This window comes from Rhincodon typus, chromosome 20 (genome assembly GCF_021869965.1).
Source record: "Rhincodon typus isolate 14 chromosome 20, sRhiTyp1.1, whole genome shotgun sequence".
Classification (NCBI taxonomy): Eukaryota; Metazoa; Chordata; class Chondrichthyes; order Orectolobiformes; family Rhincodontidae; genus Rhincodon; species Rhincodon typus.
Window position 1 is genome coordinate 28,271,475 of NC_063351.1, and position 12,778 is coordinate 28,284,252.

The 12,778-nt window shown below is 36.0% G+C and overlaps 1 protein-coding gene across 1 annotated transcript in view; it reads left to right on the plus strand.

The window, feature by feature from the left end:
- Window positions 1-11,939, plus strand: part of LOC109927463 (zinc finger protein Pegasus-like) — a 22,706-nt gene extending 10,767 nt beyond the window's left edge. The window contains exons 2-4 of the mRNA XM_020527486.2: window positions 866-1,032; window positions 3,415-3,594; window positions 5,219-11,939. Of these exons, the coding sequence (XP_020383075.1) occupies window positions 900-1,032; window positions 3,415-3,594; window positions 5,219-6,150 (1,245 nt within the window). The 5' untranslated portion in view covers window positions 866-899 and the 3' untranslated portion in view covers window positions 6,151-11,939. The remainder of the gene's footprint in view (window positions 1-865; window positions 1,033-3,414; window positions 3,595-5,218) is intronic.
- The last annotated feature ends 839 nt before the right edge of the window (window positions 11,940-12,778 follow it).

Consider the following 12,778-nt stretch of genomic DNA (forward strand, 5'->3'; position numbering starts at 1 on the left):
AGGGTCTAGGCCCGAAACGTCAGCCTTCCTGCTCCTCTGATGCTGCTTGGCCTGCTGTGTTCATCCAGCTCTACACCTTGTTATCTCAGATTCTCCAGCATCTGCAGTTCCTACTATCTCTGAAACATTCCATACCTGTTGGGCAACATCAAAGATACATGTAGATCAACACTTTAGGTCCCATGAGGGATCTTGACTCCCTACAATTTTTACACATATGCAATATTTCCATGCTTGTTTACAACTCTATTGATAGCATCAGGCCACTGTTAGCATGATAAACATATCCCACCTTTATAATTATTTGTTAATATGAAGGAGATACAATTAATTTTGCTAATCAAACTGCCATTGTATTGTTGCTACGTTTTTCTAAAATTAAGTCTCTTGCATAAAGGATCTAGTCATAATGCTGTCTCAGAAATCAAAACTGGTGAAACAGTAGATCCTTCTCTGATGCTTACAAAAATAGTGCAGTTGCAATTCTAAATGGCTGCTGTCAGGTTTGGTTTTGTAGATGTGATTCTGTGCTGATATAAATGTGCTTTGCAAAAGACTTGGGAGTTAGCATTTCAGTATCATTTCACAGAACTGTTTTAGGAAGCAGTTCTCTAAATTAAGTACATACTGTTATGTAGTGTTGGGTTTTACTACTGAGCAATTAAAACTCCTCACTTTTCCATCAGAGCAACTTTGTTGTACTGCTCTGTTAATTAAATGTAATCATTTGATCACCTCAATTGAAATATAAATAGATACCAGGCATTTGTCAAAAAATGCTATTGCTATAACATTCACATTTTATTTAATTTCAGTGTTGTTCTTCACAATGTACTCCTCAAAAGTTGTATTTTCTTTTTTCAAGGAAATAAAGCAATTTCTTGAACCATTGAGAGATCATGGATGAGAAGAGAGCTGCTTCCGTAGACTTCGTCAAGGATTTCCAGGAGTACCTCACTCAACAGACTCAACATGTGAATATGATATCTGGCTCGGTTGGTGTGGAGAAGGACCCAGAATCTCTACAAACTGGTAAGGCCATGTTTACGTGCAAAAATTATGTTTTGCACATGGTGAGTACTGGCATGTCATTCTCAGACTGACTTGTCCGCTATGGTTACTTCGAGTCGTAGAAAAAGGAAATCCTGAATCAGGACTGTCAAATTAAAATCTCCACTCAACTGAATTAAACGTCTGTCTTTAAGGGCCTAAGCTAGGAGAGTTAACATTGGCCGAAAATGTTTTCTTTTCAATAAACTAAATGCTTTCTGAAGAAAAATGCAGCAAACCAGCCAACAGTGTACAGTAGATTATAGATTGTACAATTAAAAATGTATCAGGTTATCTGAAAGCTTTTTGTAAAACCAGGCAAAAAGTAAATGAAAATTTGTGCTGTTAGTCTGTTATTTTTCAATAAATTCATTCATTAACAATAATGTTAATGGTTGTGTTTTAATGGCAGAGGGTGGTATATGCATGGTATGAGCTGCCAAAGGAAGTAGTGGAGACAGTTAGAATTGCAACAGTTAAAAGGCATTGGAGGGGTAAATGCATAGGAAGGGTTGTCATTGATCTTTTGCAGCACTCTTCCCCAGCTGGAAAGTTGCGTACCTTAATATGGTGCTTGTCCTCTCTTTCACCTTTTGACACTCCATACACTTGTTTCCCAAACTCTGGGCAATTCATTCTTCTATATTGCATTTTTCTTTAGCTTCTTGCAGTTGTTTTTCTAATTAATTGAAGAAATCCTATAGAGGACAAACTTCAAAAGCTTTATTCAACTACAGTCGTATTATGTACTTAGTGCACACCTGTTGTGGCTGTTGTTTTCATTCTTCCTCATGCTAATAGTTGAGCTTTCAACAAAAACAACTCCAGATGAATTCTGAAGCCAAATCATTATTTCACTGTCTGCTGTTAACAGTTCAAAAAGATGATTCTTCTCTTAGGTTAAACAGACAAGAGTTTCTCTGTTTGAATCTGCTTTTTCAAAATATAAAAAGATGCCTCTTTGAGAAAGATATAGATAAAACGGATTTGAGGGCAATGCAGACTATCCTGGGATGCCGTAAGAGGGCAACAATAGATCAAAGTGTTATGGATGAAGTGAATGATCGTAGAATAAGTGGTGGTTAAGCTGCTGAGGGTATGGAAAGGTAAAGGTACAGGGAACAATTTGGATGTGAAAACGCGAGCACAGGTGATTGTGGGGCAAGGGGAGAAAGGGAAGGGTTGGGAAGGAAAGTTGCAAGAGCCTCAATTTTCCCTGTAATTCTTATTTAAAGGCCTTTGATGACTTATTACCCTACTACAGCACTCCATGCCACCCACCATCTGAAAGGAACAAAGGAAATTAAAGTGAGAAAGAAAAAGAGTTAAGGAGAGAGAAACAGGCAGAAAAGGAGAGACAAGGAGACAACCAACAATGAAAATAAAACAGATACTGTTAGAGAATAGATTCTAGTTTATTATATGCACCACCATGGGAGATTTGATACATAGGTGATATGTTTTGTTGAAAGCTGCTGTGTAAACCAATTTTATATTGTTAGCCTTATCTCAATGATTATACTAGTTCCTCTGAATCGCGTCATGAACTTAAACCTGGCTCCAGAATCAAGCATGTTAATCCAGTCCAGTGGAAGTGCTGCTGTGTCTTTGGTGCCATGTTTCTGATGAGATATTAAACTAAAGGTCCATCTGTTCTCTCAGGTGGCCATAAACATTCTAACACTATTTTAAGAGCAGAGCAGTTCTCTAGGTAAACTGGCCATCATTTTATTCCTCAGAAAAAAGTCACTAAGATTAATTAATTTCTGTTTGGACCTTGCTGCGTACAAATTGACTTAGTTATCTCTACATTATAACAATTACCATACTTTGAGTACTTAATTGGCTTAATTACTCTAGGATGTTCAGAGGCCAAGGAAGTTACTATATAAATTCAAGCTCCTTCTTAATGGGAAATCAATTATAGAAAGAAAATCTCTTCATATTTTTTCATCTATGGTTCCTGTGCTGTGATGGCATTTTACTCATTAGAGCTTTTATCTGTTTGAGTTAGCTGAATGCATATTGTGATGTCTGAGAATGTAATATTTAATCAGAAAACCATTCAATAAAAGTGAAATTTGACTATCCTATTTACTGTCAATGAGAATTGCCACAGGAAATCAATGAATTTTCATAGAAATAGAAAACAAATTTTCAAAAGTGTCTTTCATGCAGCAGTTTTGCTCTTAATATTTACTATAAATGTAGAAAAGTTTACATAATTTGTGAATGACAATACATTTCCATTAGTGTCACCTGCATTTTAAAATGATATTCTCTTCTAATAGGAGCTGCCTTTATTTCAAATTGCAGAGAATTGTATTTTTAATTCTTCCCACTTTCTGGGATTTATTACTGCAGGATCGGAAAATGATCAAAATGGAATGCATCATGCTTCAGTCGAAGTTTCATTGGATGATGGCTCTGGGCTCATGGCGGATGGGTTTGAAAGAACATATGATGGAAAACTAAAATGCCGATACTGCAACTATGCTAGTAAAGGGACCGCACGCCTGATGGAGCATATCAGAATGCACACAGGTAATGACTCTACATTGACTTCTACATGATCTAAAATAGAAGTTATTATCAGATATGTTTGTTTCTACTCTAACTACTTAAAGGAGCAGTACTGAACAATAAGGTGCAAACATACTAATTTAATAAACATGCTCAGTAGTATCAAATCCAAATTTCTGGAATGTCAGTTAAAAATGAGATAATCAACCTTTTGACTCATCTTGATGATGAGGTTGGTACAGAGATGGTAGGTTCTATGATACAGGGCAAGCTTGCCTCTTGATAAATGTTGTTTTAATGAAGAGAATAATTTATACAAAATTATTAAATTTTAATTGAGACCAGACTGGGGCATTTAGATAGCATTTAGCATCCAGGTTGATGTTAAGTTTGTGGTATTCATTGAGTGTGATGTGTAAAACTATTCCATAATATAAATTGACTTAAATGGAGTCTCACCATCACAGCCCCCTTAAAATACAGTTAATTTTTCTTTTCTGCCATGTCGGTATTGGATTCCTTTGGTTAAAGTTGTGTTGCTAACTTCATTGTTGGAAGTAGTTTATGATCATTTGCTGTTTGGCATTGTAAGGCACTTAGATTGACATTGTGATACATTCATTAACTCAGTTTAGATCAATGATTCTCTGTTGTTTTTATGGTATCAGTGTTGATTCAGTTTCTCCACACTGTTAGGTTCTGTCGCTTAGGAACATCGACTTCTTGCAGGGATTTCCCCAGAAACTATTGTTCTCCCTTTTAAGTGCCAATTTTCTCACAACAAATAAACTGAAGGATGTTAAATTTGATCACAATTCTTTGTAACAGTTTGATTTTTTTTAAAAGGAGTACCGATGGTGAGTCTCCCCTGTTTAAAGTGAAAAGGGCCACGACTAACGAAAAAGCAGGTAAGGATTAAAGTATTCAGTACCATCTGGTTAAGCCAACTATAGCATAGTACAGTACTGCTCCTCTAAGTAGGATATATAATGCTGTAAAATCAGCATATAACAGCTACAGTTTTTTCTTATGTTAATGTTTGAAAGTTTTTTTGTAATTAGAGAATGGCAGCCATAATATACATTATGTTATGATGTGGAAATACAGGAACTGCTGTCACCTCTGATTTTCAAAATGCATCCTGTAAGAGGCAAGTTATTTTGTGTTGATTTTTCAATTGGAAACATATTTCATCCTCAACATTTTAATGAGATCTAATTCAAAAGCAGATGGCGGATAACCAAGTAGCTCAGTAGTTGAGATAATTTCAAGTTACCTCATCATATTTCATGTTAGCTAAAATTCCAGGCCTTTAATGTGATAGTGAGTAGGGTGCAAAAATCCAATCGACACATATCCATCAGCTATGTGGGTAGAGTTTCATCAGTTTGTAATTGACCCACTACAGAAAATAATCCATAAATCTGAACTACCTCACCATGAGGAAAGAAAAATAAAACTATCCAGACTTCTTACATGGCAACCTTGTTGACAACCAGATGGGATTGTTGACAGTGATCTTAGAGTTCCACCGCTCTATCGCACTCCTAGCTAAAGGACAAGCTACTTGGCGGAGGAAAAATGAGAAAAATGCAAAAAGGGAGAGAAAATGGCAAGGTTTGCTGATCTATTCTTTCTGATACAGGTGAGAAGCCCCACAGATGTCACCTATGCCCGTTTGCTTCAGCGTATGAGCGGCACCTCGAAGCACACATGCGCTCACACACGGGTGAAAAACCATACAAATGTGAGCTTTGCTCTTTCTGCTGCAGTGATCGAAGTAACCTGTCCCATCACCGTAGACGTAGGCACAAACTTCTTCCCTTGAAAGGTGCTAGGACCTGCCTGACCAATAAGAAAATGTTGGGCATTTTGCAGAAAAAAACTAACAACTCCCTGAGTTATGGGACAAGACTTCTGATTAATCTAAGTCCTTCTTCCATGATGGTACAGAAGCCAGATTACCTCAGTGACTTTTCTCATGATATGTCAGCTAACTCCTATGAGGGTTTGCAAAAAGTACAGTCTGGTGGGATTTCGAGGGACACGCAAGATATTATGGTGGATAATCCATTAAACCAGCTTTCTACCTTAGCAGGCCAATTGTCCAGCCTTCCACCTGAAAACCAAGCTCCAGCATCTCCTGAGGTGGTAACCTGCAGGGATGAAAAACCATATGTGATCTCACAGTCTACAGCTCCAGTCGTTTCCACGGTAGCTTCCAGTGTGGCCCAAAGCTCATCCCCTATCAGTCCAGATGCATGTCACACGCAAAATCAGCGGAACTTCAGTCCTGTGGCTGGCCCCAGTAGTGAGCATAGTGCTCAAACAAGTACACCCAGCGTGACGAACAGCCAGCCTAGCACCCCTGCTCCTGCACTTCAAGTCCAGGATCCCCAACTTCTGCATCATTGCCAACACTGTGACATGTATTTTGCAGACAATATCCTTTATACTATTCACATGGGGTGCCATGGTTACAAGAACCCATTCCAATGTAACATATGTGGATGTAAATGTAGAGACAAATATGACTTTGCTTGTCATTTTGCTCGGGGTCAACATAAGCAGAATTAACATTACAGCACTTAATTAAGAGCTGGTATTCAATTTCAATACTTATTGGACTAATGTTGCTTCATATTGAGAATATTAAATATGTAATAAGAGGGAATGATTTACTTGCCTCACTTTTTTTTCCTTTTGTGGATACTTTAAAATGCTTTTTTTCACAGTCTTCTGATGTAGTTATGGCTTAGGATTAGACCACTTCAAAATATATTGGTGCAGCACAATTTAATATATCTCCTACAGTATAAATTCCGCAGTAGCATCACTTCTTACCTCCATGAAGATTTCAGTGATCTGAGTGAACCATGGCTAATACTAGTGTGTCAAGTGCTGATCTTGATAAGTATCAGCCACTAGTGAGAAAAAAACATTACTGCAGAGGTAACAAAAAAGATGTCATCTTCAGTTACTGCCCCAATGTATTTTTTAATATTCTACAGTACACTGAAATAGCATTTAGATGTATAGATTATATTATTTGAATGCATTTTTGTATACGTTCTTTCTGCATTGAAAATACTGACCCATTTAAAGGTTCTATATTTTGACATGAACAACAAAAGGCCTATCAAGGAATAAATAAATTATTTGTCAAATATATTGAAAATAGCCCACTAGATCTGGTAAGCATTCACATTTCATTACTCAACAGTTAACAGCTCACCATTGTAAAGTCAAATTTATCTGCTTCAAGTATGTCAAACTAAGCAGTTGTCCCTTAAAATCTTCAGAAATGTCTCTATGCCAATTCTAAGGATCAGAGAAACATTTCTGCATCAATGATACAAAAATGTAAAATGTTTTGGTACGGTTTTGCATTTCCAAAATAGCTAAAATCTGTCTAGCTATAATTACTATATCTATGTTTAGTAGTGGTCTTTATTTTGCAAGTGGTCAGTGTCAGTGGATGACCTGACAACTGCAAAACCATTCATGTTGTGGCCTATGTTAGGACAATCCTCATCCTTTTACTTCACTGCAAAGGCATGAACTCAGCAGAATTGTCCAATAATAATCTTAATTTATTGAATCAATATAAAGTCAACACATTTAATAGTGATGAAATCGAAATCTTAGTGTCATACTTACACAGTTAAACAATTTTGTTATTTTAACGAACTAAACTCTTTGATTTGTTACGGAAGGATTATTTATTGAGTTTTATGATTTCTTGATACGTCCCACTTTTCAATCACTTCCAGTAAGTGAGATCAGTGCATGAGCCTTTGAGCGTTCATATAGACAAATCCCCTTCTTGCCCATGTACATCAGCTCAATCTGTTTATTAATCTCTGGGCATTTCACATGCTTTAAGGGTTAAGCTAGACTTTGGATCAGAATTTTCTTGTGTTGTGCATTTCTCACACACCAGAATTTGCTTGACCTTGAATAATAGCCACCTTCATAAACATGTTGGCGCTTAATTCTCTCTCTCAGCATTCTAATTCCAGCTTTTTACTTACAGCACTAAACGTCCTTTGTTACTACTAATGCTATTTTACTTTGCTTGCAATCCAACAGCCTGTATCTTTCACACTGTTGAAAGTTGGATTTGCATAGACGAGCTTCCACTTAACAACAATAACTTTGACTGAAGAAAGTTGCAGAAATCCTGGGAACATGGTATAAAATGTAACTATCTTGTTTTCTGGGACTTGTGCAGCTTCTCTGTCAAAATTAGGGCAGATATGCTGGAGAACCACAATTAAATTTTACCCCTTAATTTTCAAACATTTTTGTAGATTTTACAGGTTGAGTTTTGCTTGAAATTTATTTCAGGAACTTTCCCCTCTAACATATACTGTAGCTATTAGATATAGTCATGTCTTTTTGGATATAGTTAGATCAAAACTGTAGAATTTTAAGTAGCACATTAGATTGTTTTTATGTCAATATTTCATGCAAAATACATATTCTAAACTGAGTTCAATGTATAACCTGCAAACACTCTCCTTTACAGTTAGATTTTGGAAACTTGAAGCACTTTTTTTTAAACATTATGTTGGAATACACTGTAGATATACAATTCTCCCTCTGAGGCTAATTCCATAATGTAAATAATCTGCCCTGGTAACTAGTGACATCACAAATTCCACAAAAATATGAATGCACTAATCTGTTGTTGGATTAAGGTCAGCTTCTGGAGTAAAATAAATGCAAGGCACTTCACTTGTGTATATCTGAAGTTTGTGGCTGCTTGTGTTCTGGGAGTACAGAGACCTTGCATTGAGGTCCAGCAGAAATTATCTCGTTGCTTACAAAGGAAGGAAGTACAAAGTGAATTATCAACATTTGCAAAAGTGAAGAAACGAAAAAGCAAATGAATCTCCATTGTGACACAAACACAAGAGACTGTACTAAGAAAGTTTCAATGAGAGCTCAATTAGTCAATGTTATTTTTACAGTGTCTGTCTGTCACAGACCCCACTAATTGCTGTACGGGAATGGTGCATTGTTGATTGTAAATTATAGATTGTTCTTTAACGGACTCCATTAAATATGCTTGTCACCAAAACAAATAAAAGTTACACACCTTTTGTGCCTTCAAGGTTGAAAACTGATCGAATTTAACAAGGTTTTTTATTTATGATTACTTGTTTTCAGTATATTTGGTTAGCATTTAGCACAAAATAGCTGTGTCCTGTTTACCAAAACAATCATCTTTCTCATGTCACTTTCGAAGTGGAGATTATGTAAATTTGAAATTATACTGTCTGCTGAATTCTCCTTTATTGATTCTAAATTGATGACAAAAGGTGGGTTCTCGTGGTCAGTGAGAAAGAAGAGTCGTTTATTTTATGTTCAGTAAGTTCATTTTTTTCTGATCTGCATTACTGGCTATTGGTACAGAATTTAAATAAGCATAAGTTTTAGCCTTAATTTTAGATTAAATTCTAAATTAATAACCAGCGGTGCCTAACAAATAAATACATCTATGGTACAAAAATGTTGATTTTTTTCAGGGTTCCAGAATACACATTAAGTCAGAAGATAATCTGTACAGCATGTTTTTAATCAAGTCATGTCAAGTAACTGTATATGTTGTTATAATGTATTTACACAATAGATGAATCAAATTCATTTTAGATATGAAGTTTTAATGATGGAATATTGGATTTTTTTAAGTAGAGACACTGACTTTACAAGGTGATTGCAAATATGTGTCACTTTGCCTCAGTGTACAATCTCATCTCTTGGTCGGAATGTTGTAGATTAAACAAATGCCAGGAGTCGAATGCATAATTTATGTATCTCCGTATTGCAGGTATGTTTGATTGTTGAAGATGCAGACCTGTGGATAAGATGTTAGACATTTCTCCATTCCCTGAGAACAAATATCAAATGGCATTAATTGAATAGGGAGTTCTTCAAGCTCGTGAACCATAGTACATCTTTCAATCAATCACCAAAATGATTTTAACAGGTTAATTATTTCATTGCTAATGCATTGTGAGAAGGCAATTTATGACGCAAGCATTACTTCACTGAACTGTGTGCTCTGGTTGTCAATTTAAGTTTCTTGCTAATATGGGGTTGGACCTACTGGTAATAAAGCATGTATGCAAACAGGCAGTGATTTACCTTATTTTAACTTCCACACTTCTTGCACTTAGCGGTTTAAAATACAAAAGCAATTCTATTTAGTTTGAAAATTCAGTTCATACCTTTTTTCAGGGTGAGGTATTTTAACAAACAAGAAATATATAGCAGCACATGGGTTTATCCAAGCTGTTCCTAAAATACTAATCTACCTTGTCCAGACTTCCAAGTCCTCTTGATACCTCACCCCAATGGTTATAGCAACATATGAACCTATATAGCAGACATTAATTGTAAGATTGTTGTAGCTGATCCGGATGAATCCTAGTTCATTGTTCAAAGACAGGGTTCCAGATGGTGCTTCTATAACAATTAAAGTAAGATTATCTGACAGATTTGAGAGAAAAGAGAAGTGCAGATAGATGAATTTTAGAATCCCTAGAATAATTCTGGCTGAGATCAGTCAAACAATAACTGGCATTCTATAGTTGTTTTTAACATAATGAACTGAGCCAAATTATTTCACACCATCATTCTCAGACAAGACTTGACACAAAGAAACAAAGGATCTTGGGAAGTGGTCCATTTTAAGGAGCATTTTGATGGAGACCAGAAAGACAGGTTTATGGAGGGAATTCCAGAGCTTAGGGCCTAGACAACTCAATGTAGCCAGTGGAGAGATGAAGGAAATTGAGGCTTCATGAAAGGTAAACAGTAGCGAAACATGGAGTTGTTGAAAATTTATGATATTTGAGGAGGTTACAAAGGTAGTGCCTACAAATCCACAGTGAGAGTTGAATATAAAGATGAGAATTTTAATTTGACTGCACCTGGATATGAGCTAATACAGCACAGTGAGTACAGGGCTGATGGATGAATAGGACTTAGTGAGAGTCAGAACATGGAGAACAGAGCTTTGGACCAGCTGAATTTTATGGGAGGTTTGACTAAGCTCAAATTTTCAAAAGAGTCATTCCTAGTCTATTTGTAAGTTATTTATATTAACATACTTGAGACAATCACATCGCCAAGAAAGCCACTGATATTAAGGTTTTTTTGCAGAATATACTCCAATAAAAGTTCTGGAATATCTAGCAATTTAGGCAATTAAAAATGAAATTTGGTTCAGTCATCATGTAAATAGGTCTAATTATAAATGGAGAAAATTACATTTGATTTCCAAAACACCTGTAAAATTCTGGAATGCCATTTAATAAAATCATATTTTACTTATTCAGTTACTTGAAAACAAAAAATCAGCACATGTATCAAAGTTAAATTTCTATTTAGTAGTTTTGAATATTAGTGTTTAGCTATGTATGAAACCTTCAATAATAGTCAGCAGCTCAACTAGATCTTTATTGTAATAAATTTTCTCAGATTCCTTAAAATCATCCTCCAGTGTTTCTGACCAAATGAAAAGCAGTATCCTCTAGAAATTCTGACCTGAGTCCAGTATTCCATCATTTATTTGTATATAACTATATACAGAAATGTTTATTAATGTGATGGCAGACACCACTGAGATAGCACTTTATTAAGTAGAACATGAAGGAACTTAGTGGAAAAAGTGGGTGGTGGTGGTGATTGAGCTTTTGGCTTGATTATTCCAAGCCTTTACAATTAATAATGCTTTGTCTAATTAAGTTTTATATGCCCAAGTTTATTTTGGTTCAATTTGTATGCTGTAAAGTGAAAAGTTTTGTTACATATCAGTATCTAATGTAAAGTGTCTTTTTTGTTTGCATTGTGTCGTTTTTCAGCAGTGCATTTGTATATATGTACATACATTAATGTGCATATAATTCAATGCAATTTAAATTTAGATGCTGTAAAAATGTGAATAAACTGTTAATGTGACTGTTAAATAGCCATTTAATTTAACTATTGCTAACATTGGTACAAGTGCTTGATATAAAAATGCTAACAGTGTTTAAACTAGCTACAATGTTTGTACTTCAAAAAAGACTATACATAAAAGTAAAGTTCCTTGATATTTCATGTGAGATTATCGAAACTACATGCCCCTACAAGTTGCAGTGCCAAGGTGCACTGTGCTGTGATATGAGCAGTTTAAACATTGTTTCCTGTTTTTAAGTTAGATTGTGTAAAATAAAGCAGAGCTGGAAAATTCGGTTGTTTTTGAGTTGCATTTTGTATAATACCTTCACACATTGCTTTAAATACAGCAGTATGAAGTGTAACTGAAGGTGTTGGTTGCTCTTTGTACAATAAAAGTAAAAGTTTACATTTTCTTAAAAGTTTTTTTTTCGTTGTTTTCCCACACAGTTATACAAATACTTTTCTAATGTCATGGCAGATAAAATGGAGGAACCTTCTTGGGATCACATTTTAATAAGCTACTCCCACATAGCTAAACATGAAGGTATTTATATTAATGAGAAGAAATTTTTGAGAGAAATAATATATGAAGTGGGATCTAAGTATAAACCTGGATAGCATGGTGACTCAGTGCCAAGGACCCGGGTTCGATTCCAGCCTCGAGTGATGTCTAGAGTTTGCACATTCTCGTGTCTGCATGGATTTCTGCTGGGTGCTCTGGCTTCCTCCCACAGTCCAAAGATGTATCGGTTAAGTGGATTAGCCATGCTCAATTGTCTGTAGTGTCCTGGGATGTGTAGGCTAGGCTGATGAGCCCTGGTAAATGCGGGTTTACGGGGATAGGGTAGGCAACTAGAGTACTCTTTGGAGGGTTGGTACAGACTCGATGGGCCAAAAGGCCTCTTTCCACACTGTAGGGATTCTAAACCAAATACCTCCTCCACTCTACCATTTAAGCTGATCATGGCTGATCTGTCTGGACTCCAATTTTCTACCCCATCCCCATTTCTCTTGATCTCCCTATCACTAAATACCTGTCTACATTCACTGTGAACATACTATCCTCCAAAGTAGATAATTCTACAGTTTCACAACGCTCAGTCAAGAAATGTCTCCTCATCTTAGCCCAAAATGATCAAACCATAATCTGATAATGTGTCCCCAGTTTAAGATTCCCCAGGTGATGGAAACAATCTCGTTTATAGCCTATCAAGTCCCTTCAGCATCGTGTATATTTCAGCAAGATCACGTC